The 27153-nt window shown below is 40.3% G+C and overlaps 3 protein-coding genes across 6 annotated transcripts in view; 2 read left to right on the top strand and 1 right to left on the bottom strand.

Annotated features, from left to right (window-relative positions):
* The first annotated feature begins 403 nt into the window (after positions 1-403).
* Positions 404-9514, top strand: xk (X-linked Kx blood group (McLeod syndrome)). The gene is made up of 3 exons (XM_068704935.1): positions 404-895; positions 5803-6065; positions 7400-9514. Exons 1-3 carry the CDS (start codon positions 651-653, stop codon positions 8341-8343), a joined length of 1452 nt encoding a protein of 483 aa, XP_068561036.1. The 5' UTR covers positions 404-650; the 3' UTR covers positions 8344-9514.
* A 202-nt stretch (positions 9515-9716) lies between these two features.
* Positions 9717-12575, bottom strand: LOC137891131 (dynein light chain Tctex-type 3-like). 2 transcript variants are annotated; one of them, XM_068735591.1, is made up of 5 exons: positions 12436-12575; positions 11598-11639; positions 11374-11497; positions 11197-11274; positions 9717-10738 (listed from the first exon to the last, which is right to left on the bottom strand). In XM_068735591.1, exons 1-5 carry the CDS (start codon positions 12460-12462, stop codon positions 10668-10670), a joined length of 342 nt encoding a protein of 113 aa, XP_068591692.1. In that variant the 5' UTR covers positions 12463-12575; the 3' UTR covers positions 9717-10667. The 2 variants fall into 2 exon arrangements, with proteins under 2 accessions (XP_068591692.1, XP_068591683.1); XM_068735582.1 differs by having other exon boundaries at positions 11598-11642; positions 12436-12572.
* Positions 12576-14347: 1772 nt separating this feature from the next.
* sytl5 (synaptotagmin-like 5) overlaps positions 14348-27153 on the top strand; it is a 33354-nt gene continuing 20548 nt past the window's right edge. For all 3 annotated transcript variants that reach the window (XM_068704938.1, XM_068704940.1, XM_068704939.1), the window contains exon 1: positions 14348-14436. The gene's annotated coding sequence lies outside the window, so the exon portion shown is untranslated. The remainder of the gene's footprint in view (positions 14437-27153) is intronic.

Raw genomic sequence — 27153 nt, forward strand, 5'->3', positions numbered from 1 at the left:
TACATGTTTAAAAAAACTGTTAACAAAATCAAATCTCTTAAATAATTTCTGAGATAAATTATTTGTATGTACAAATTACCTATTAATTATAAACTCACCAGAGCCATGTGATTATGAATATTAAATATGCCTACTGATACTATATGACCAATAGAATCAGTAAGCATAAATTCATTAATTAATTAATTAATTTAATTGTATCTTCTATCAAGATAAAAACTAAATTTGTTGTGAATTAGATTAGGAAATGACTTACACTATACTTTAAGTATATGTCACTGTTCGATATATGATACGTTTGGGAATCGAACCACCGATGCTGTTAGTACAGGACGACCGCCCTCATCTCTAGCCTAATTTCTACGATGAGTAATATGACGGCCATGGTCTCAAAACTCTGAACGACACCACAGTCTGCAGGGGGTCTCTTCTCACTGACAGGCGCTTCTCGCGAGCACACAGTGCACTCCGAAGACCGCAGCGCCTCGCGCGCCCCCCATAGACTATCACGGGGACAACACGTTGCCGTGAAAACATCTCGCCTGCCTTAAATAAATCGCAAATGAGCTGCGGCGGCAGCGAGAGCCCGAAGCAACGCCGTACCTTCCGGCGGGCGAAGACGCTTTCCCCAAATGGCGGAGTGAGTGAGGATGCGACTCCCCAGTTCCATCTTTGTGTCGGTGTCTCTGTTCACGGCCGAGACCACGGCGGCGCTCTACCTCAGCTCAACGTACCGCTCTGCTGGAGACCAAATCTGGCAGGGGCTCACGCTCCTCTTCACGCTCGTACCGTCCGTGCTCGTGCAACTGACCCTCACCTTCATCCACCGGGACCTGAGCAGGGACAGACCGCTCGTCCTGCTGCTGCACATCCTGCAGCTCGGACCCATAGTCAGGTCAGTGCTGGCTCGTTTATCTCCCACCGACGGTTGGCCCCATGAAGAAGCCCTGGATTCCAGTGGTGCTCCCTAATCACCGTGTCACGCGATGGACGCCTATGTGTCGCGTCCACGGGGGGGGGGGGGGGTCTATTTAAACGTGCCACCGGTCGGTTTGCACTTAAGCTGCTTACGGGTGGTTTGATGAATGCATTGCGCACATACATGTCTCCGGCTGGCTGCAGTGAATGTATGTGCTATTGAGTTCGCATATGAACAGCTGATCAATATGCGTATCGATATGTTCCATACCCACACAGCAGGCTGCCCCCCCCCCCGCCTATGGGCTCCTTTCACTAAGAGCTCCTGTTATATTGGTTGATCACGTTCAGCTCAGTCTGATTTATTCATGACTCTGTCTAAAGGGACATTACATCACATGAAGAAGAAGAAGAAGCTGACAGACATGTTACACAATGATGGAGGAACCTTTAAACACATAGGCCATAACAGGCCTGCTCTGTGTAAGCCCTGACCCGGAGGGACCATCTGCCTCAGCTGTATATGAGCCTAATCCTGCATGTAGAGGAACCTCCCTGCTGTCAGACATGCCGCGCGACAATGTTGTCAAATATACAAACAGCAGGAGAGACGACTGTGAAAACCCATTCATCTCCTGTGATAGAGAAACTAGAGCTGAAACGATCAGTCGATTAATCGATCAGCATGTCTGTTTTGGTAATCGAATAATCATTTGAGTCATTTTTCAAGAAAATAAGTCCAAACATTTGATTATTTTAGCTTCTCAAATGTGAGAATTTGCTGCTTTTTCTATTAAAGTAAACTGAAGCTCTTTGAGTTTGGGGAGATGTAAAAGCTTCATCTTGGATTAATGAAAAAAAAATAGTTAGTTGCAGGAATGGAAACGCATTATATAGATTGACAGAAAATGAATCTATCTATTTGAGGAACAAACATTTCTTTGCTAATTGATTATTTAAGTCAGTTACTCATTACTACTTTCAGCTCTTCACATGTAAAGTGTGCTGCTTTTGTCTTCTTTAGATCAATATAAATTGAGTATTTTGATTGTTGCTTGGACAAAAAAGCAATTGATTAATCAAAAAAACAACAGTTGCACTTCTAGTTTGTCACCACTGAGTAAGCCTTCAGCTTGAGGACATAAACGGATCCACTGACAGAGACGGTTCTATTTATGACGACCCAGGAACATCCATATTTTATGTTTGTCTTTGGTCGACCAGTTGAACAGACGCCTCTCCAACATGTTGACTCCCCTGCCGTGGCCCCTGTGGATGTGACCCTGCCCGGCCTGTTTCCCCTCGAGTGTGTTGGGATGATTACTGTTCAGACTTTTACATCTTTCTCAGTGAAGAGCACATCTAAGAATAGCACACAGCGGCTGCCGGCTCCTTATCTCTGACAACACAACCAGGGAGGGAAATGTCCGTCTCTGCCAGCAGCACACTGCACTTCCTCAACAAACAACACTTCTCACATCATAACCAGTGAGCTAATCATTTTGTATCATACCTGCAGTGACGCTGCTGTCAGGGTTGAAAACACTCAACTGATGGTTTTATTTCCTTCATTCCAGCTTCTTATCTTAAAAACCTTATTCTAATTCCTCATTGGGCTTGTGTGATCATTTCCTCTTTCACAACTCTAAATTGAGTTGATCTGTTAAGGGTTAAAAATGCATTGCTGGCCTTTGACAAAGTAATCTTAACTCAAGGGCCACATACTTAGGCTTTTTTTATGCAGCTGTTGTACCATTTAAGTCCCCCTCCACTCAAAAACGTGTTTTGCTTATAGTTCCTTCACTTGGAGGAACCAATACAAAATAATATATGTGCAGAGTTTGACACTGGAAGCCTGTTTTCACTTTAATCTACTGAAAAAGTAACATTTCTCTGTGCTCACCTTACATCTGGATACTATGTACTTTCTTTTATCTCTGTGTTTGGACTCAACCAACTCCTGATGGAAATATCTGTCTTTGTAGCTGCTACACCAACTTAGTAGCTTGGAAGTTCGTGAATTAGTCCAACAAGCAGGACTGTCCCCCAGGAGACAGGTGTTCGTCACCTCGTTTTGGATTTATGTCGTGGATTTGTTACCCAAGTCGTTCCGAAAAGAAAGTTGTGCCGAGGGACACTAAAAAACGGTCAATTCGTGTCCCTGAACACGAAACCAATAGATTTTATTTTGTGACTATTTCACAGTGTCAACGGTGTTGAGGCCGCTGATTCAATATTATAATACAAACATATGATTATAGTGGTGGAACAGACGCTCCTCGCGGTTCTGCACGCACGTGGAGCTGGGATTAATTACACAGTTTAACGTTAACCATCACAGTGTCAAATCAAGTTTTACGGACGCAGATATTCAGTAAAATATGAGATCAGGACATCGGCAGTTAATTTAAGTAGATAATGTTCCTTTGTAAACAAACAGTGCGTGTTTAAAATGACAGGAGAACGATGGTTCCGTTCCCTAACATTATGATGCGTTCAGGCTCTGATCAGTGAAAATGAGTATTGGGCGAAGGTAACTTATAACGTTATCATGATGTGTTTATATCTCGTAAAATGTAGTGTTTGTGAGAAAGTTGTTTGAATCCAGTTGTTTGAAGGAGAAGTTTCCGCAGCAACATAAATAGATATTAGAGATGCATTCTGACCTGTTTACAAAAGCTCTAAGTAGTTTATAATACATCTTTAAAATTACTAATGAAGATTTGTTTTAATCCATAAAAATACCATCTTATATTTCCTTATTATTTGAATAATTTTTATGAGAGAAAAAAACACTATAAATTACTGTAACAAAGTCAAAGGATAACATTTAGAATATTTGATGGTTGACACTGAATTCAGAGTCGTTGAAATTACATTTTGGAACGTTGGCAAACAAAAATAGTCCGGAACTTGTAGACCAGCCGCTATAATCAAACAACAAAGGGATCTGTATCTGCCAACAAGGATCAACAATGATCAGCATTTAGTATCGGTGGCAAAAAAAAATGTGATCAGTGATCTCTAAAATATATATGTGCTCCCTTTTTTTCTTTTGTGATACGATCCGAACCTTAAGTTGTATGATCTGTTGCACCACTAATAGATTATAGCTGCTATAAATCAAGTTTATTTTTGTCAAAATATGTCTGTTGTCTGCACTCCTTTTACCTTTAGCCACACAAACACATCTACTTTACAGCATGATGAACTCAGTCCAGTGTGGGACTGATCTTCATCTCTGCATCCTTCAATGAGATTTAGGTCATTTGTTTTAAAATCTGAAAAGCTGCTAATGGACTGAACCTTCACACTTTTATTTATTTATCTATATTTTAATCAAGTCAGGGATGTGTTTACTGTGCGTGCCACTCCAGCTGATAAACAGTCCCTCAGCACCCCTGTGGCTTAAATCCTCCTGCCTTGCAGTTAGAGCGGCGCTGTGCACCAGCTCTGCCTCGACCTCTCCTCGACCCACACGCATCGACTGGCAGATGACTTACTGCGACCGACATCTCTTTAGACATCCACAATATCAGAGAGCTCAATGCTGGTGTACGTGCACCGAAAGATATAGATGATGAATATTACATTAGTATTATATTACACAATCATCTCTGGCCTGACTGAGCGAGTGTTGAAACAAAGGTTTTTATATGGACCTTCTTTTGTAGCCTTGTTAGTGTTGAAATGTATCACAGTTGAAAGGCGCTGAGAGTTGAAATAATTAGTAGATTGAGAGAGAAATTATTTGCTACAGTTTTGGTAGTTTAAATCATTTATTTAGTAAAAATGTAATTTGGTCTCAGGTTACAGCTCTGCAGATGTGAGTATTTTGGACTGTTGTTCTGACAAAACAAACACTTCTGAAGATGTGCTCTGCGAAATTTAATAGATTCATTCATTCATGAATTCATTTAAATAAAAAAGAATAGGTTTGTGAATCATTAAAATTAGCCTTAGTTGCAGCCCTAGATCGCTTCCATTTTTCAAAAGTAAAACCAGTTCAATAGAATGCAAACAAGGATAAGAAAACTCACAAGAACACAAAAAAGAGCTGGAAATAAATAAGTAATTAAAAGCACAGCCCTGCCCAGTAAACCACCAATAGTCCTTTCCTTAAAAAGCTGCCCTCTTTAGAACTGGTTAAGCATCCTCCACAGAAGCCATTAAAGGGAACCACATTTTCATCAATACATATTTATCCTTCTGAACCAACCTGATTCTTTCAAGCTGGATGATTCATCACAAATCTTTTGGTTGAAGCTGCACTGAAGCTATTTCAGATGTTTTCTTTTCAAATGTTAATAATGTGCACACTCAGTGAGGTCAGTAGCTCTGGTATGCTCAGAAGAAAAAAAAAATCCAATCAGACTGTGCTGAAATGTCAGTAAACTTTTTGAATAAGTGTGAATCTGAGCTATATTGGATGTGTGTTATTGTATTATTCCCCTCTGGATGAATTAGAGTTATTTTGGTGACAGCCTCAGCTCTACCTTGTGTTTAGTGCTGAGTGTAGCTAATGTTAGCATGCCAACACGCTACTCTAAGAATGTGAACACAGATACCATTATACCTGTTAACATCAGCAAATTAGCATTGTGGAGGGAATATGTTAGCATTCAGCTCAAAGCACTGTGAGCCTAGAGTATTGATTCTTTCAGTTTGTCCAGTTTTGTATGTTTTGATTTGCTGTTTTAATGTGAATTTGCCTTATCTTGTGTGTGTTTTTTTGTATTTCAATATCTTTTTGATTTTTAACATCTATTTATCAACTTTTCTCTCTATACATTTGTAAATGTGTAAATTTAAATTAGATTTAACTAGTGCTTGCTATTTTTATGCTGCTATGCTCTTCATGGTCTTCTGTTGTTGATCCTGCAGGTGTCTGGAGGCGTTCTGTATCTATGGCAGTGTGGGCCGTGTGGAGGAGCCGTATGTCAGCATCACCAGGAAGAAGCAGATGCCTCGCGGGGGTCAGTCTGAGGAGGTGGAGCGGCAGGTGGGGCAGGCGGAGGGGAAACTGTTCACACACCGAGCAGCCTTCGCCCGCACCTCTGTCATTCAGGCCTTCCTGGGATCTGCCCCCCAGCTCACCCTGCAGCTCTACATCTGCGTCCTGCAGCAGGGGGTCTCCATCGGACAAGGTGAGGAGGAGGAGGAGGAGGAGGACGGGGTACATGTACATTAAGTGTGTTCCACTCTTTGATTGATGTGGTCACGCCTCCCCTTAATCTCCCCTCGCCTGTCAACAGCTCCACCGTGATGTGGGCCGATCAGTGAAGTGCCATATTGGAAATAAGAGGATGGTGTTTTCATGAGTCAAAGTGGTGTTATGTAAGCTCCTCTCTGATACAGAGGAGGGAAAATGGTGATTCTCTCTGCCAGTATGGTGCAGATCTGGCTGTCCAACTCCCTGTGGGAGCCAGTTTTTCTATTCCTGAGAGAGATTTATTAAAGGTTCACACAAAGTCAAACTAGGACATCTGGTCTTCGAGTTAGGACAAAATAAAAGATGTTATTAATACATAAATCTTATTTCCTTGCTCCTGACCTTCTGACACTTCTATTTCACGCTTAGCGATTTAACAGCCTGATTGTGGTGAATGGGAGCTTCAGGGTCTTCTAAAGGAGAGTTTCACAAATTCCCAAATGTACATTTAAACAGTTTTCCCTGGCTGTAATCATCTATCCTCTTCATACTGGCAATTAAAAGATCCCTTCATGTGTTTTCAGTGTAAGTGATGGAGGACAAAATCCACAATCTCGCTCTGGACAAAAAGTCCAAAGTTTATCTAAAGTTTTTTTAGTACCAAATCCCATCTTTTATTGTTGTTATTACAGGGAAACTTAAAGAGGTGATTTTGTACTAAAAATACAGATATATTTCATAACCCAAGACGAAGCCCTTATATTAACTTCAGATAGTTTTTTTGGAATGTATTTATTTTAGATTTTGTCCCCCATCACTCACCCTGGAAGCAACAATGGGAGGAAAGATTTCAGCAAGCAAAAGCTGCTTGAATATTATTTATACATCTTGTAGAGACAAGCTGAGAAAACCAGTTGAAAGTGCTGATGTGGGGCTTTCATTATGTCGGTAGACCATAACATGGACACCATACACTGTAATATAGAAATATTTATGTATTTGTGTGTCTAATAAGAGAAACAATATTTTTAGTGATTTGGACTAAAGATTTGTATATTTTAAGTGTAATTTTCCATGTATTTTGGGTTCCTGACAGCTTTATACTTTGTTATATTGACAATATGAGAAGTCAGACGCAGCTCTTTATTTATAGTTTGGGGTGAAAGAATATATTCAGCACAAAAAACATGCATGATACCGACTACTGCTAAACAAAGACAAAAAAAACACTGTTTTTTTTTCTTTTTTTAATGAACCAAAATCAACATGGACTCCAGAGGATATACTTGATGGTGTTCTCATATCTCTGTCTCTCTTTTTCAATGTCAGGCACACTGATGGTGATCTCCCTCCTGTCCATTGTGTACGGAGCGCTGCGCTGCAACATCCTGGCCATTAAGATCAAATATGATGACTATGAAGTGGACGTCCGCCCCATGGCTTATCTGTGCATTTTCCTGTGGAGGAGCTTCGAGATCGCCACTCGCGTGGTGGTTCTGGTTCTGTTCAGCTCTGTGCTGCAGCTCTGGGTCCTGCCTGTGGTTCTGCTCAACTTCCTGGTTTTCTTCCTTTACCCGTGGATCCTGTTCTGGCAGAGCCACTCACCGTTCCCTGAGAATATAGAGAAAACTTTGACCAGGGTGGGAACCACCATCGTGCTTTGCCTGCTCACCTTCCTCTACGCGGGCATCAACATGTTCTGCTGGTCAGCTGTGCAGGTGAAACTCAATGACCCGGACCTCATCAATAAGTCCCAGAACTGGTATCGCATGGCCGTGTACTACATGTTGCGTTTCGTGGAGAACGCCTCGCTGCTTCTGCTGTGGTACATCTATAAAACTGACTTCTACAAGTTCTTCTGTGCCCCGCTGCTGGTGCTGCAGCTGCTGGTCGCCTACGCCATCGCCATCTTCTTCATGCTGGTCTTCTACCAGTTCTGTCATCCGTGTCGGAGGCTCTTCTCCTCCAGCATGACCCGGGGCCTCTGGAACTGCTCCTCTCTCCTCTGTCTCGTGTGCAATTCTGCTTCCCCACAGAACAGGCCGATGGGAAAGTCGCCCAGACCCGCAACAAGCACAGAGTCGGCCAATGACGGAGCCCACGACACAGCCAGCGACACCACGGACGACATGCCGAATGAAACATCGTATGACATGCTCAGTGATACAATCTATGAAAATGCTATTGAAACGGGCAATAATATTAGTGGTGGAATCAACGGTGACATTAACCACAGCGCACCCTGCAACGCTCAAAGCATCACAACTGTTTGACGTGCCATCCAGAGGAGCGGCCGATAGTCATCACACCCTTTTTAACCTTCTAAGTGCCACATGAATCACTCCGCCAGTTGAGTTCACACTTTGAATCCTTGACATATATCCATCTCTACTCTGTTTTCCACCACTGTCCATATCTCCTACATGAAGCACATGTGTCCTTAACTGGAGAGGTACACTGAACATGTATAGTGTTCAGTTGGGAGCAGAAGCAGAGAGTGGTGCTCACCCATCTCATCAGCCAAAAATCCAAACCAGCCTTTATTAGGCCTACAAATAAAACCATGGACCGAACCATTACTTCTATAGTAGTTTTTAGTGTGTCCACTTCTATGCTGCATTACTGATCACAAGGCGCCATGCGAATTGATTGTATTTAGTATCTCTGTTTGGCATGGAGGTGTGCATGTGTGGAGCCTCAGATGAACTTCTGCAGGATGGCGGAGCTTTTTTGTACAGGGTTGTTTTGTTTTTTCTGAAACTCCCTGTAGTTTTATGGCTGCAAGCAATCAGCTTTTTTTACTCCTTGATAAGAGCTTTATCATTAATTAATACTCGCTGCTTCTGTGATGTATTTGTGCTTGACGACGAGATGTGAATCTCCACACATTATTTACAGAGCCCGTTCGATCACTAAACACATTCACTGTAAAGCACGGACGTTTCCAGGCATAATGTTTTTGCACGTTTACAAAAAAGGATTTAAGTGGCTTTGTTTTAACTGTTGAGCAGCAACAGCCGCAGTGATGTGAAATGCTTTTAGATGTATTTGCATTTTTTCTAATTCGTGCTTGTTATGTCTGTCGGCTCTTAATCTGTGTGTCTCATTAATTAGAATATTTACACCAAGTGCACACTAACATTGATTATATCTAACTGAAAATGTTTGGAATTGCATCAAGTATTTCTGATTTTTTTAACCCTTAATGTATAATATGTGTATGAGAGAGAGAATGTCAGTGTTTGTTTTTGCACCTACTCCTTTTTGCAATGTATCTGCAGAGGGACGTCAGCCTCGGGTATCAAATGAATGCTCCTGTTTTTGTACAAATAAGATAAGAAGCCAAAAAAATTTAAAAATCTACCGAACACATTGAACATTTGCAAACAGAGCAAAATAAAAAAGGCCTAAAATCCTATTTAAAAATAAATTTATATTTATATGTGAAAATTGTCATTGTTTTTTTTTTGGGGGGGGGGCTGAGAAGCAGTTACTGCACACATTGCCATGTGCTGACCTCTAGTGGACAAACACCCAAACGGAAAATTTTTAACATTTATCTCCTTTGAGAAATCCCATTCTGGTTTGAAGAGATCAACACTCACTCAGATGAAGTTGCTTGTTAACACATTTAATGACACTAGAATCGTTCCAATAAACTTCTTTATTAAATGGCCTTCATGAACTCAGTTTTACAGAAGAAATTAAGGATTTCTACAGAGAAAGTGCATTTGTCATTCTGACTATTAAACTCCATCATCTTGGAAATACAAACTCTCATATCTGCACTTACAGACTAATCAATAAAACATGAATGCAAACTAGCAGAGACACTTCATACAAGTAGTCAGTTAGCTACTAAAACACAACAGTCAGATTTTCTTAAATAACAAACGTATCATGACAGAAACTGTTTTATTTGGGAATGTACAGAAAGAGACAAACGAAGAGTCTACAGCCATGCTAGCAGCTCTCTGAGGCTAAAGGCTAACGTCAGCATGCTAACATGTTGATGTTTAGCAGGTATAAAGTTTACCATGTTCACCATCTTGGCGTGATAGTAACATTTGATAATTAGGTTTAAAAACAATGTTTGTTCTGCAGGTATTTGATCATAAACCAAAGTAATGCATCACCAAACCAATTACAATTTATCCTGATGGAGGCTTGAATGTGTGTAACAAATTTCATGGCAATCCATCCAGCAGTTGTTGGGATATTTCAGTCACTGCCATCATCAGAGCTTTGCTGCTAGCACGGCTTAAGACTAATCAAGATTTACATTATGCACAGATTACAACATTTGGGAGAGAAACTATTTTAGCGTTCAGTCAGATGTTACAAACAAAGCACTGCTTCAGGGTTGAATTCTGTCCTTGGTCCTTACAAAGCAACATTTTCTCTCAAACAAACGCAGGCTGTCAACACACAAACCACAGCTCTTATTCTAGCGTTACGTCGTTCAAGCCTGCGGGGGAGAAATAAGTTACTTGTACACACAGAGGGAAACATCAGAGGATCTTCATGGCTTCTTGGTCACGGTGCCATTTCAAGCATCAGATGATCAGTGTCCAGAGGGTTAGAGACAGAGAGCAGCTCACAGCGCCACAGCAAACACGCTGACCACACAGTACATGGTACGATTCTCCCACCTGACTGTGCAGCTTCCTGAAAGACACAAACAAGCAGTAGAAATTACACAGCAGCAGTACTGTGACCACAATGTACTTAGCTGGACATTTTACAATTTGAAAAAAATATATATATTCTAAATGACCTCAAGCATACAGTCACATTGGTATATCTGTACAGAAATATTTGTTCCTTACTAGCCATAAATGCCAATGTCAATATATCAGTAATAAGCTCAAATTAGTCTGGACAATTTATCTCCAGTAAATTTATCTCTAGTAAAATTATCTCCAGTAAAATAAGTGCTAGTTATCAAATCTTAACACTTTCTCTTCACATTCTCTTCATAAAATAAGTCCTTAATCCTAGAGTACGGTATTGTAAAAAAAAGTATTTTGTTTTGTTACCTGTAGTGAAACTCAGGTATCACATTGGCACCGGGTATCGAACACATTTTAAAATGATACCAGCTCTAATTATAAAGCATCTCTCACCATCAGTGGCTGTGTCCCAGAAGCAGGAGTTGGCTGTGTGGAGACCAGCGCCACTCTTCTGCATGATCGCGCAGTTTACTGCAAAACATCAGAGAGCAGTCTTACTCAGTGAGATGTTTATGGGTCACATGTCAACATCACGTCCTGAGGTGTCACGGTACTGTATATAGTGGTCACCTATGTATTTGAACGGACGTCCTTGCTTCACCAGGTGAGTCAGAGAGTGCTCAACTATACTTGCCGTCCACTGGTTCACTTTATTCTGGTTGTAATCTGTTCCACCAATAACACCTTCGATACACTGAGACCAAGAGAGACAGAGGAGAGATGTACGCTGTCATCACATTAAATAGTTGATTCACAATAGAATATGTGTCGTGTTTCCAGAAGTGAAAATGTACCTCTTTAACCGAGATATTGACTTCATCAGCATTGAAGACAGCCTGCTGTCAAATGTCAAGAAGAAGGGAAAACTTTGTTAGTTGGTGGCGTCGTTGTTTTATTTCAAACCACCCAACAGACTGAATCTTTATATACGATGGTCAATCTATGCATGACACATCAGGTGTTATTTTAATAGGTTTATAAAGGTTTAATGAGTTCACATAACTTACATGAATGTCAACAGCAAGTCATTTATTCTCATACTGATCTTATCCAATGGAGCATTAAAAACGAGTATACATGTGTAACAATGAATGAGTTTGAATGCACTTATAAGAAGTCACTTTGGAGAAAAGCAGTTGTAAAATAACAAAATATATTAGGAACAGAGATTTATGTCATTATCAAGCAAATTACGTACATTCATGTTTGTCAATTTCAATAACTTTAATGAATAATAAATATGTGTATCTTATATTTGTAATCTAAGGTTTCTTAAGTGAGTTTTCTAATAGGTAACTTTAAACAACATAATGCGATATTTCCATTAAAACAAGAAAAGTAGAAATATTTTCATCATGTTATGTTTCTTTATATATATATATATAACTTTAGCTGTGTGTAATGTATCTATGTAAAATCCCAGCATCTTGGTTTTTCTGATGTTAATAATCTGTTTACATTATAAATGTAAAGATATTGACAGTGACCACACCTCGATGGAAACAACCGTTAGCTTCGGCTAGCTGATTAAGCTAGCTGGTCTAGCTAACGTTAGCTATCAGAGGCGTCTCTCTTGTGCTTAACGAAGGAGATTTAAATAGTGTAATTAAACGGTATTCAAAATAAGTTTACCTCATCTCCAGAGTTATATTCCTCCATCGTTAGTCACACAGAGCTATTCTCTCGATTATCACCGGCTCAGTTGCTGTTCCTGTTTACTTCCTGTTTACTTCCTGCTTTACAGAGTCAAGGAGCACAGAGAAGACATGTCTGCTCCTCCTGAAGCTGGAGACTGTTTGTACAATGTCGCCTCACTTTGGTGGAAGTCAGATCCTCCAACACCAGACCAGCCTCAACATTGGAGGGCGTCTCATTCAATGAAAAGAAATACTGTAAACCTGTCTTCATTTATCAGGATGAAGGTTCAGAGTAGCCGGAGGTCAGGTTTATAAAAGAAATCCGGTTTAAACAGCAATTAATTAAACTCAGACCTCCACTGTACTCACATGATTTAAAATCATGTTCTTAATATTTGGTAATTCACATAATTTATAATATTGTTCATACATACACAGCAAATCATTTACTCAGTCTTTACATTTGTATGTTAAAAACACGTGAAATATGGTTTAATGTTATTTTTGATAATAAATATGGACAATAATAATTGTCCATATTTTAATCTATGACATATTTTGCACATATAAGTGTGTATATCTTATATTGTAAATATAATTAATAGTTTTGTGTTTCTTCATTTAGTGCAAAGTATATAGGTTGTTGAAAGCATTCTCTATTTTATTGTTTAATTCTCATTTAAATATTTTGAATAGTTATTTATATTTCTTTCTGTGTGAGGGGGCTACGACTAACCAACAGTTCATTGTGGAGTCATGCATTGTATAGCTTAATGCCAGTAATAAAGCTTTTAATTATTGAATCCATGAATATAATTTGTAATCTCATTTGAAGAGAAATGTCTTTTATTTTATTCCTTATTTTTTTAATGGGCACAGTGGATTAATGACTGCTGTACGAGTTATACCTAAAAGACAGTTTTTCATCTGTATCTCTGGACAAACCCTAACAGAGAATATATTGGAAAGACATTAACATAAAATATTATATTGTTAACAAAGATAAAATGTGTTATGCAGGACATCATTATATTCATTCATTATTGCCACGTAATTAACATGCAACAGGAACAATTACATACAACAGCAATGGTTGAGCAAAATTAAAGAAAGCAAAGAGGTCACAGTGAAAGATCATATAGAGACTGACTGAAAAAAGCACAGATGAACAGGTTATTTTCAATGCTTTAACAAGCTGTGTTCATCTGGAATAAGGTTGTCTTACCATCCATCTCTTTTCACAAGTTGAGTATATGACCAACCCATGTAGTTCATTATTAAATCAACTCTGCAGCAGAGCTCTGCCCATAACCACTGAAATTGTGACTCCAGAGGATCTCAGCAGGGCAATAGTCCATAATACATAATTTACCACCGGTGACAGCAAGGAGTTTCCCTGAACCTATTTAGAGCACAGAACTATACATACTTATATGTATATTGTGAATTTCAAGGAAATACACCAAATTGCCAAGTTTAATTGGGTCATTAAGTGTATTTCCTAAAACAACAGAGTCTGAGTTTTTGCAGAAACAACTGTCGCATTGTCAGGAATAATCCTATTTGTGAGGATTGCGTGACGCACACGCACACACGCACAAACATACTCTCGCTCTCTCTCTCTCTCTCTCTCTCTCTCACACACACACACACACACACACACACGCACACTCTCTCATACAGACGCACAAACATACTCTCTCTCTTTCGCTCTCTCACTCTCACACACACACGCACAGTCTCACGCACACACACACGCGCACATACTCTCTCTCTCTCTCTCTCTCTCTCTCTCTCTCTCTCTCTCTCTCTCTCACACACACACACACACACACATACACACACCACGCCCCCTCCTGTCGGGAACACCCTGGCTGTGGATAGGAGCCTTCAGACGGTGCCGAGGCGCACCGACGCACTAACGTACGGTCACTGATCCCGGGACGGACTCTCCCAGCCTGCCGTGCTCCTGTGCCGGTTCGTCGACAGTCACCAGGTAAGACGCTCAGGTCAACCGGCAACACACCGGGACACCCGACACCGCCGTGTTTCCTCTGGCATATGGCACAGTTAGCCGCTGCCTGCTCGTCTCCAGTTTTAATGCTGTTTTGTTGGTGTCTTTTCCTTGGGTTTTTTTGCGGAGGGGGGCTGTCTATCCACCATCACGACCACGACCTTGGATGATTAGTCACAGACCAGCAGGTCCAGACAGCCCCACTTCCTAAAGTTACGCGCGTTTGGGCAGGTGCAATGCAGCAAAACGCTCATTTTCTTGTTTCTTGTTGCCTCCCGCTGGTTTCGACGGTAGATAAACCTGCAGCCAAATCAACTCACTTGTATTTGATAATCTGCTGAGAATGTGTTGCATTAATTAACTTGCTGTCCGGAGAGGTTCGAGACCAATCACCATGATGTCATGATATGGTGGGCATGTGTTTAGATCAAGTGATCATGAGGGTTTGAGTGACTTGATTGGAATCAACTTAATGGCCCTATGCCATGTCAGTTGTTGATTAATGAGGACCCTGCCTGTGGTGGTTTCATGTGGAGTCACCAGGATATCCCTCGGCTTCTCAGGGAAGACTGGTGCTGCTGAAGAGGTGGCAGACTCACAGTGATGCTGCCTAATGTCTGCAGGACTGGCTAAATATCTTGCTCTGTTTTCTGAAGGTGCACCATGTCTGGAAACGTGTAAGGTACACTCCTCATTACAATTCTTCATAGTCTCAGATTAGTTGGTGTTATGCTTGTGTTTGATGCGTTCGTCTCACAGCAGGGATGTGAGATCCAGTTTAGGATAAAAGAAATGTGAAGCTTCTTTTGAAGATGGTAAGATGCTGTCAGCGGCAGGATTTGAAGCCTCTATTCAGGAACCAGAAGTCCTCATAGGAGGGTTTGAGTCTGTAATACATGCAGAATGTATACATTTCATTATGGTTGTAGGGCTCACTAGTTTATTTGTTCAATCAAATTAAGGCTGTAGCTAATGGTTATAACTCATTGTTGATGACTCTGATAATGTTGTTGATTCGTTGGGCCTATAAAAATTCAGAAAACAGTCAAAAAAGACAATCACAAGGCTAAACAAGCAGTTGTTGTCTCCACAACCGTCCCAAACTGAAATATATACGATTTACTCATCAAATAAAACAAACAAAAGCAGTAAATCCGAACAATCAAAAGCTAGATTATTACAGGAACAAGGGGAACAACAAGATGAATTGATTATTTTCTAATGATTGAGAATTTGATTAATCAATTAGCCCTTTCAGCTTTAAATCAATTAATGGAGAATTACACTTGGACAACATTTAGCTAGGGTTTTCGGTCAGCTATCAGGCCTACAACTAAAAAACAGCTGTAAATTAAAACAAAGCAGTTGTGCTAATGATTTAAAATAACACAAGTTCATACATTATCCATGGGTTCATTATGAAACAACGTAAGTGAATGTACTATTAAAATAAGCAGCCTCTTGAAGGTTTGTACAGTATATGCTTTCCCAAAAAGAAAAACATTTTCAAATCCCTCACTAGTTTTACATTGCTGTTTTTTTGTGGGGGGGGATTTGCTGCGTACAACATGCCGCCACGTAATTTGTCATAGTGACGCTTCCTTAAATTGGTTCATTTGGCTCCTGTAAGCAGTAGATGCTGCATCAGCTGAGGCTGTTTTATCATTGTCACGGGGAGAACGGCTCCCTAATGATAACCAAGCTTTTATACAGCTCACACACACAAGGCTGCCGGAGGGGGAATGGATGGGTGAATAAAGGAGGAGAGAAGCCAGGGAACGAAGGGATTCCCTGATTTCTCTCCATGCAGGCACCCAGAGCTCATCCAGCAGAGCAGAAAGAAGCCCTGGGGAGTGCAGTCACACAACATTAGAGGTCTGCGTCTCCAAGATCTGGCAAGACATAGTAGAAGTGTCCATGTGTGTGTGTGTGTGTGTGTGTGTGTGTGTGCGTGTGTGCAAGCACATATAGTCAGTCACACATGTATTTGTTATTATGGCAGACATTTCTGTGACAGGCTGCAGCTCATGGTGCCAGACTTATGTACTCTGACCTACAAAACCAACGTGCTGTATTTTTAACTAGATCGTTTTTTAAACCAAAATAGAAGATTTTAATTATTATACTACATAAATGTATATTTTCCATGAAAACAGCATGTCAAATTTGACATAATTACACAAGAATTGCACTTTGTCACGTAGCCTTAGCTAGCAAAAGCTAAAACAGTATTTACTAGTTTAATAAACCAACATCTTAGTAATTCAGTTCAGTAAGCTGCCCACACATGATCAGCAGTAAAACCACTCTGCGCTGGCTGTGCCATCATTTTCTTATGGGGAGAGCAATGGCCCCCAAATATGTGGAAGAGCTGCCCCTGGCATGGCGCAATGCTCAAAATGTCCACAGAATGCTGCATTCAAAGTTAAAATTATTAAAGTTCTTGTGATTTGCTGCGATTAAGCTACCTAGATAAAATATGAAAATGTATCAGATAGAAGGACTAGATTAGTTTATGAAATTGATGTCAATATAATTATTTATATGGAAAAACAACTTCTTAAAGAGACAGTGTGTAGGAATTGGTGGCATCGAGTGGGTGTTGGTTTGCAACCAACTGAATACCCCTCCAACCTTCCTCCCTTTCCAATGCAGCTGTAACAGGAGCTGCAGAGTGCAAAACCGTGGTAACACGGTTCGCTTCACTCAGAGGCCATCCTTACCATAATTACAATAACTAGGTTTTGTAGTCTGCGGCAAGCACCCCCTATGTACACATGAAGGGCTCATTCTAAGCTAACGACAACACAACGATTCTCGGTTTCAGTTGATAATCCACAAATGAAAATGGTTTTGAACAGTATATTCCATTTCTGAAATACCACATAATGGCCATTTTAAAGGGAACAATAAAGCTAAAACAACACATTTTATTGGCAGGTCCTGCATTTTTTTGTATTATGTTGCCTAAAAAGACTATTAAGCTACTATTAAGTATAATTAATGTATTAGTATACATTTTCCGACCAGTCTGAAAACTTTAAATTCCCTTTCGTTAACATGACAGCTACTGCTTTCTGTCTTTATATGGCAGTACTATTGGCAACTCATCGCTCCCTCACATAAATGCTATCCACTCCCTATTCTCCCAAATAATGGACTTGCACATATGATGGCTGCCTTTAAAACGTGGAATATTAGCCTATTAAACCCACTATAATCTGCATGATTATAACAAGATTAACTCCGTTGATGACCTGAGCTGCTGCAACAAAGCTCGTCTGTGCTGCTGCATTCAATAACTCTGATCTCTGTAGTGCCGTGTTGTGCGGGGTTTCCCTCCCTCCCACACACTGATGCTTCTCTTTATCTGTGGCTCTCTAGTGCATACCCCGTTTGGTATGCAGCATATAGCCCCACGCGGCCTCAGAGATGCAGCTCATCCCCGTTCAATCACGGCCGCAGCGAGGCAATCAGTGGAAGCCCGTCCACACACCAACACTGCAGATGTGGGAGGTAGCAAAAAACACTTAAAAAAGCAGAAATGTAATTTGCAAGCAGTGCTGAGAGGAATGACTCAGTTGGATAATAGATTGCCGGTCAGGGAGTGATGCCTCTGTTTCACCCTAAATGTGTATGGACACATGCCATACACTGTGGGCACTCTGTCATAGGATGATGGGACACTTGAACCTGACAATGAGGCAAATGTGTGAATGCCCACATGCTCCAAACAAACCTTTTTTATTTAAGATTAGATCATTATTTTATTATTTCCCAGCACCAGCATGTTGACTGGGTGTGCTTTATGGAAAAGTCAACATGGCAAAAAGTACATCAAACACTGACATTAATTAGATTCATTGTTAGCAATTCATGCACATCCAGGTGTTTATTCAATAAATGTATTTGAACAGATTAACGACAGCTGTAAGGACATTACTGGGTGTCACAGCCTCAGTGTTATGTAAATTGAAACATTAAAAACAACAAACTTTGACTGTGAAATTATTATAGTGGATTAAAAAATGACGACGTTTAAAGGTATGTTATTACAATTCTTCTTTAAAAGATTTAACATGCAGTTGAAATGCCTTGCAATCATTTGAGTTTGAAAGGTCTTTCTTGACATTGGTAAATTATCCGGGCTTCTTTTTAGCGACCAACGGTGATGTACAGTTGAAACTGTGGTATGCAGTAGAAAGCTTGGACCTAGAGTTTATATTAGTTTTTTAAAACAATTTGATCATTCAAATATACTTGCACTGATAAAATATGTAATGATATTGTAACGTAATGTCTGAAAAATACATTTGAAAACAGTGAATAAGAAATGACAAACAAGAGTCCACAACCATGGTAGCAGCTCTATGAGTGACTTCGACACAGCGGTCCTTTGAGTTAAATGTTAACATCAGCATGCGAACAATGACAACACTAATCTTAGTGACAGTTAGTGACAGTGTGGGCTCCATGGTAACGTTAACTCTGACAGCTTGACGGTGTAGCATCCGAGGGTGGGACTTAGAAAAGGTCAATGTATGGAGAGACAAAGTAACGTGCACAAAGGTGGAGCCTGTGAACCTGAATTCCATGTTTAAGGCATTAGATGATGTTTTGTTCTCCATCAGTTCAAACCGAGCGGTCTTAAAAACATTAGGTAGAGGGTAACATACTTTATGATGTCATTACAGGTGGAGACTCATAGGATTAAAATGTTGTCCTCAGTGCCATGCACATTTTAATCACATAATCTTGAGCATTAATCATTAGTTTCGGCAGAATGTCCTGTCCACCGTGCCTTTATTTGTTGAAAAGGGCAAAGTCCACATTGAAATGTTTGTTGGAGACACTCATTGTTTCTCAATGTGAAAGAAGGATCCTTCACATTGAGAAACATCCGCAGTGTCTTTACATACCGTAAGACCACAAGACAAGTTCATTCATCTGAGCTCCTAAGCAGCATGTATACATTCAGTGTGAGGCATTGAAGTGCTAACACTAGTTAACGTTGTGCTAACATACTTTTTTTTTGCTGTTCTTTTATTAAAAAGTGAGAACCGCGTCACCCTTGAAGGAATAGTTTGCTTTCGTGAAAAGAGTTAGATGAGATTTCATTTTCATTTGCCTTAGCATACATTTACAACTAGAAGGGCACTCGACTGTGCCGTATCACACAAAAGTAAAAAATAATTTGTGTATCTGATCGGATTCGGATCTGCTCCAAAATGTAATTGGTTCTTTGTTGGCCCATGCTACACCCGAAAACGTTCTGTAATCCTGCTGCCAAACAGACCGAACCGAAAACAGATCCTCTTTGATGGAGGTCATAAACACATGCACGATATATCTGCAGTATAAAATGCTGTATGCAGGAGTGATATTATAAATAAGTGAATAAGCATATTCCCAAACTGTAAAAATATTCTTTTAATTAATGACTTACTATCATTTATAACTTGCCGACATGATATATATTTATAAAAAAGATTACCAACCATTTTTTAACACCAGCCAAAGGAATTGTTTTTACAACTTTGCAAACCTTAAAATTGATCTTATTAATGGCTCAAACTAAGCCCCCTACAATCTTTATTAACCATTAATAAAGCCATTACTACATCTTTTCATTGCCTTAAGAAATGGTGCCTTATCAGAAAGTGACACCAAGGAAGCAGCTAATTGCAAAGTCAAAGTTACTGAAGCATCTTGAACACTGAACTGAACTTGTTTTATAGTTCAGAAGTTTCACAAGTTCGCAAGTGTTTGAATGGATGTCATGAGCACCTGAAATTCCCTCACCAACATGCTCCTCAGCAAATTAATTATTCTGGCTCCTGATCAGTGTAAGAAAAGGTTGACAAGTAAATCTTTCTACATGCTTCTTTGGCTTGATACTGTTGATACATCCTTTTAAAAATTCAATATTGCTCTAAACCTGGAGTCCATCTGCCTGAAACAGCAGCTTGTCTTTGCTGCAGGATCTTTATTCATCGATCCATCCTAGAGGCTCAGCCAGCCCAGACACTTATCAGTCCTCCGAACACTGAATTTCATTGTCCATCTGTCTCCTTTGTGTTCCAGCTACGCTAATTTGTAATAAAACTGAAGAGACACAGGGCTAATCTTAAAAGAAAATCATAAACCATTAGTGTCCACTGCAGCATTAAATTACACATGCAGTTCAGGCAGGTGTTACACTCTGATTAATGGTAACACTGCTCTGCACACACACACACACACACACACACACACACACACACACACACACACACACACACACACAAGCACTTTCAGAGGATTCCCCTCTCTCAGGGTAATGCATCAAAAAGAAAAAAGTACAGTCAAATGTGGCAGGCAAGCAGCAGTTAAACAGGAATGAGTGCTATGAAATATTCAGCCATGTTGGTGAAAGGAGAGGGAGAGCTGTTTATAACCCGAACGTCTCTCTCTCTCTTTTTCTCTGTGAAGAAGCAGCAGAGGCCACGACTGTAACTGGGTTAATGAGATCCAGCCTCGATCTAAAAACCTCTCATCTCTTGTTCTTTAAGTGCTCATACCTGGGAATCTTTAACACGTTGACAAACAAAAAGGGTTTTGCTGTGTTAAGTTTTTCTGAAAAAGGCATGTCATAAAAGATCACACAGTCCTTGATATCTTAGTTTTATCTAGTGATAATATCTGACAGAGTTCCTTAAAGATATGTTTCCCGACATCCTTTTTTTTTTTTAGATTTCAGATACTCTGCACTGAATATGTGCATGTTTATCCAACAGCCAGACTGTCTTCACTTGAACTGTCTCACAGTTTCCATCATAAGCCTAAACAGTGCCAGATCTGTGGCGTAGAAGGCAGACTGTGGCTTGAAATCTGGACCATTTCACTGCTGTTTCTGCCAGAAGAAATTGGCCTGTTTCACACTGCAGTGATGCTAAGACTTGATTATACTGAAGATGGAGGGAGAAGCTTGTGTATGGTGCCTCCATAGCCTGTCACACAGAAATTGTTAGATGCGCCTTCAGAATTTGATTTGAATTATGTGGATTTTTGATGCAGTGCAAAAACAAACAAAATGGCAACATGGAGAGAAAATTTATATCAGAGGTCTGCATTATTTTATGAAGACTATTATACATGATTTTCCTTGGCTGGTGTCATCACTCATCAGGTTCATTCTTCATGCTGTGGTGAAGTGGGACCTCTGCTCGCAGGAGGCCGCGGACCTCTCGCTCTTTCGTTGTTGTTTGAGCAACAAAGTCACGCTAAGAAAAATCAGCTGGATCCGGCTTACAATGAAAAAGTATTTATAATTCACAAATGCTAAAAGACAATTACAAACTGAATTACACTGTCGACAGTAAGGAATCGCGAAACCGAGTTCAAAGACTCTCCCCCCTACCGGCCTACAAACGCCAGTTTACAGTAAAGAGGATGTCAAGAACTGAACAACATCTCTCCCAACAATGTTTTTATACCCAAAAGTCAGTAGTTTACTTTCAAAAGTCCATTATCAGCTTTGTGATTGGCTGGAATCTGATTGTCTCCTCCTGTCCTCGGACAATGCTCTCCATTGGTCTAAGTGATCCGCATAATGTCTGAATAGTGTCCTCTGGTCCGACCTGTCCTCCTCCTCATAAAACTGCATGTACCCGACCCCCATGTTTTCTTAGGGCTGTCTTCATCTACATCTCTGTTTGATCAATACATCTCCTTCCCCCACTGTTAACACCCCACATTCCTGAAGTCAGCTCACCAAACTCATCTCATTATCATACAGTTGTTTTCGGATCTGAAAAGCCTGTCTCAAAGGTCTCTCTCTTTCCCTCAAAACATTCAGTAACTGTATTGTATAGTTTGATACATAGAATGATTATACTTTTATGATTTAACACTTTTCCAAACAAACATATTATAACATTATATCCAAATTAATGCAGTGCAATGCAAATGCAGTTTGAATGGTTTAAATCCGTTCACCCACCGTGGAGATCGTGTTGGTTTCAAGGAGTATAACATCAGTAGGCTGTAATCTGTAGGTGGGGGATTTAAACATATTGACTCAGGGAAACATACGTTGAACAATTGACCTCTGAACAAAACATTGCTGAGAACATAAAACCCTTTGAAAGGTCTTGTTGTGTCATATAGCAGGGATACTGAGCTGGGGAACAAAGAATCCTGAGCACACATGCTCCCCCAGGGCATTTGCCGGCTATGTGCGGCTGGTAATCATGCCATGAAATCAAATTGGAACCTGTCCAATATTTCAGTTCATGACTAAATACCTGCAAAACTAACAACATTCTCAACAGCTTCAGCTGTGCTGAAGTGCTAATCAGCAAATATTAGCATGCTAAAATATGATGGTGAACATGGTAAATATGATACCAATCAGCATCATCAGCATGATGATGTTAGCGTTTAGCTCAAAACACTGTGACTAAATCAGAGTCGCAAACATGGCGATAGATTCTCATGCCAGGCAGTCACTGTACAGATTAAACCCAATTTTACCCCCAAATTAGTCGTGGACTAATTTTAGAATCATGCAGAATATAAGTCACATCGGTTGTTATTTGTGTGAGTGGTGCTTGTTAGTCTTGGTAATCTCTGTATTATATGAAATATTAAAAATATGGAAATGATGTTGGCTTTAGACTTCACAGGAAACATACTCAGCTCAGGAAATGGTCTGAGTCCTTTTCATCTTTGGTGATGCAATATTAATGTAACTGTTTTTTAATAAAGCAATTCTCCAGAAATATTAGCTTCATGCAACAGAGACCACAGAACTACTGATGTGTTTTTATTCATGAGGGAAAGAAAAGTTTCTTCTTTGTGTCTGTTTTAAGGTGTGCTGAAGTCATTACTGAACACCTGATTTAACTTTCTTGCTCCTTCTCCGCTTAAAGTCCAGATCTGATATTCTCTTCCTGGTAGTCTTTGATTTCTCCGGTCACACCCAGCAACACAACATGACTGAAACCAAATTATCTATTTCCCGTCTCTGGCTCTGTGCCTTCTCTCTGCTGGTCTGTGCGGAGGAGTGGCAGCCTTTTCCTAAGTCCACGCTGCCCTTTCCTCCTAATTAGTGGGTGAAATGACAAAAAACAGCCCATCAGTGCGAGGACAATGAAGCAGCATTCAGATTTGACTGATGCAGGAGAGTTCAGTGAAGGTGAAAGAATCAGAAATTGGAAGGAGGACTGCTGGGAGAATAAGAGAGGACAGCTAACAGGAAGCTCCAGATGAGGTTTTTAGAAGCACTAACTCCGTTAGTTTGCTTTTTCCTATTTTCTGCTCTATTGAGCCCTGCAGGGAACTGTGGAGGCCTGCAGGCTTGATAGGTCATTACTATTGACGGCTCCCGTGAGAGTTGTAATGTTATGGTGACTCTGACATGTGTGCTCCATGGATGCAACGGCATCATTTTAAGTGTTAATAGTCCTTAAGAAGGAATTCCTTCAAACAACGTTGGTGGTCAAACAAACTGAAAACAATTAAATATAAACAACTCTGAAAGGCCTTGAGGAGGAAATATTGAGTCGTAGAAAAATATATTACAACTAAAAGTCCTGCTTTTCAAATGTATCTTAAACCAATGTGTAGGATTTAGCGGGATCTACGGGCAGAAATGGAATATATAATTTGTTATTATGTTTTATAACTAATAATTGTTGTGTTTTCGTTAGCTTGGAATGTGCCCTTCGGATCTTTACATGGAGCTGGTCCTCCATGTTTCTACGGTAGCCCAGAACAGACAAACCAAACACTGGCTCTAGAGAGAGCCTTCATTTCTGACTACTCACACAACCAACGCTCCAAGCAGATGCACGATACGCAAGGCAACGCCATGCACACATGATCGATTTGTGTCTCACCTTCTTTAATTCTACACACTCCTTTTAGTAAAAGTATGCAAAATGTGCAAACTGTCAAAAGTAATAATTGATGGCCACTTGGAGTGTTATTATTGTATAGGCTTACTATTGTACTAAAGGTGGTCGAGGTGCAAATAGTTTTACTAATTTTGTATACTGGTGCGTGGTTTGATTGAAAATTCATCATAATTCGTTGGCTCATTATATTTTTTTTCATATAAAATCCTTACCTAGTAGCTGCTTAATCCTAGTAGCTAAAGCTGTCAGATATTTGACGTGGAGTAAAAAGTTCAATTATTCCTTCTGAAATGAAGAGGACTATAAGTATGAAGTGGCATGAAATAAAAATACACAAGTAATACCTCAAAACCGCACTCAAGTGGAGTACTGAAATGTGGGTGGGGATCTGCAGTCATCATTATGCTTGAAACAAAGTAGTTTGTACAACGGACGTCGGAAGTGTTTTTTGTGTTTCCAAACGGCCACACCAGAGCTGGTGCGTCAGAGAGGGTGGAGATGAGATAATTGTTCAAATGGGGTTAATATCGCACACTTTATGACAGCACTCGGCTGTACATAGGAAATCTGATGTAAGTAGATGTGTGAACAATTAAAAAACAGAAAGAATTTGAGACGCTGCGTACTTTCTCCACAGCTCCCCCAATTCCAACTTTGGAAAGATCTTTGACCGGCAGACAAGGACTACAGTTGAAGCATACAGACACTTTGCATCCGACAATATTTTTATCTTTCTGAAACGGACATTCCAACAATGACTTTTCTTGTCTACAAACCAGTGAAACACCGTGAATGCCTTTTTTAGGAGAGACTGTCAGAAGATGTGCGCTTCCCCATTTGAGAGATTGTGTCTCGCCCCTCTCTGTGACAGCCGTCATTTCATCCCCATGGCTTCGAGCGAGGCTCTTTATAGCAACTACCATCAATTTTGCCTTCAGACACGTAAAATAGTTTTTTTCAAGCGTACCCCAGCCTTTACAGAGTTGACCCTCTCTCCTGTGCTGTAGAATTTGCAGACAGCCAGTTTAGAGATAAGGGCAAAGGATTGGTTGTTGTTCTGCTGGATCTTTCCCTCAGCTGTAGTTTGACATCTTCACCCTCCCTGTAGACTTATAATCAGAGACAAAAGGTCAAATCTGGTGAGGACAGAATGCAAGTCACCGTTATACAAAGTGGCAGGCTTGACGAAGGTGAGTTATTTATTTCGCTGTCTTAAGTCGCTTCATTAGCTTTGAGCCTGCCAAGTAATTAAGGTTTCAAATTGGATTCTGATTGACCAACCACGATGGTCTCTGTGTTTCAGCAGAGTTATTGACAGGCAGAGAGTCCGCAGGATGAAGAGGAGTATTTGCAGACAGGTCCTTGCTTGATTAGCAGTGACATAGACAGGGTGTCTGACAGGTCTCCAGGCTGAGAGAAAGGGTTATTAGAGCACTGCAGTGGTGCGGATATGTTATCTTCCCTGAGGTATTGTGTGTGTGTATGTGTGTGTGTGTGTGTGTGTGTGTGTGTGTGTGTGTGTGTGTCTCTCTGAGAGCAACGAAGCAAGCAACAGAAAAAGAGAGAGACAAACAGAGGGGTCACCACTTCAGTGAAAAGTACTCATAAGCAGGGATACTTTCCACTCTGTAAAACCCGTCATATAAAATTCTCCTCCATCCCAATGTCTCTTCCCAAAAACCTCGCCAGTCTCCTCCAGCACGCCAGATCTCATCTCGAGTTCTCTGTGAGAGCGGTGGCCGCCTATTGATTTCACACCTCGCTGTGAACACAGTTCCCACATCCGATCTCAGGAAGCAGATTACATGCAGGAAGCTGCACGGCTGAGATGGCTGGATGAATCTTATTTGCTTCATTTCCTTTAAATTGAGATAAGCTGTGCAAGCTGGAAACCATTTTGAAGTGCAACAACATCCATATGGATCTTTGTCACAACCTGCACTGCACTCTGAAGCACTCTTGCTTACTGCTTTATGAAGAGCTCTCTCAGTCTGTAGAGACACTGTTTTAGACCCACTACGGGTAAATCTGATTGTGCCTCATCTCGTCCTTCTACGTAGAAAAGCAATTGAATTTTGTGTCTGCTGAGAGTTGCTGTTCTTTGATCATCAGCTACATCTGTCATTGTCATGATATTTATCTCCAAAATCTGTTAAAATAGTGCTTTGGCTAAATAGACAATACTCATTAGCAGGATAAATTCAATGATGGTTGAAATATATATTATACCACCAGATGAATCGTTTTATTACCTTGAATTACAGACTTTTGTCATCCAGCACTTCCATATAATTCCATATAATTTAGCACCAAGTTGGACATATTTCAGCTTTTTTTTCCAGTTGTAATCACGACTTGTTGATGTGATACAAGTTGACAGTAAACTGGTAATTATGGAATCTCCCACACGGCATGAATGCAGCATATATGCATGGATGTCGGATAGCAATTTAAGTAAAAGAAAACAGCCCCTACTTGATATAGCAGAAACTACCAAAGCAGAGATAAAATATAATAGAATATGTGATATTCTCTTGTGTGTGTCATGGCACCGGTGAGAAGCTGTGAGATTTGTTGTTATGGACCTTTTCTGATGAATAATTAATATTTTTGACACTTATACATGTCTGCTATTCTGTGTGTGAGTGAGTGTGTGGACCATGTAAAAGTCTTTATTGGCCAGCAGAAAGAGGTCTCTGGTTGAGCTAAAGTGACCTGCTGTTTTATGGTCACCAGAGACGCTCTCTGCCACTCATCATCAGTCTACTGCCGTCTGACATTAATGATTCAAGAGGAAAAC

This window comes from Cebidichthys violaceus, unplaced genomic scaffold, assembly GCF_023349555.1.
Source record: "Cebidichthys violaceus isolate CVI_PGR_0920_01 unplaced genomic scaffold, fCebVio1.0.p SCAF_11, whole genome shotgun sequence".
NCBI lineage: Eukaryota > Metazoa > Chordata > Actinopteri > Perciformes > Stichaeidae > Cebidichthys > Cebidichthys violaceus.

Bases quoted from the DNA above. Each gene is read 5' to 3' on its own strand.
- xk (XM_068704935.1), top strand. From the start codon at position 651: ATGCGACTCCCCAGTTCCATCTTTGTGTCGGTGTCTCTGTTCACGGCC. The intron at 896-5,802 runs GTCAGTGCTGGC...TTGATCCTGCAG, and splicing joins CAGCTCGGACCCATAGTCAG to GTGTCTGGAGGCGTTCTGTA. The intron at 6,066-7,399 runs GTGAGGAGGAGG...TTTCAATGTCAG, and splicing joins GGGGGTCTCCATCGGACAAG to GCACACTGATGGTGATCTCC.
- LOC137891131 (XM_068735582.1), bottom strand. From the start codon at position 12,462: ATGGAGGAATATAACTCTGGAGATGAG. The intron at 11,643-12,435 runs GTAAACTTATTT...GACATTTGACAG, and splicing joins AATATAACTCTGGAGATGAG to CAGGCTGTCTTCAATGCTGA. The intron at 11,275-11,373 runs GTGACCACTATA...GATGTTTTGCAG, and splicing joins ACGTCCGTTCAAATACATAG to TAAACTGCGCGATCATGCAG.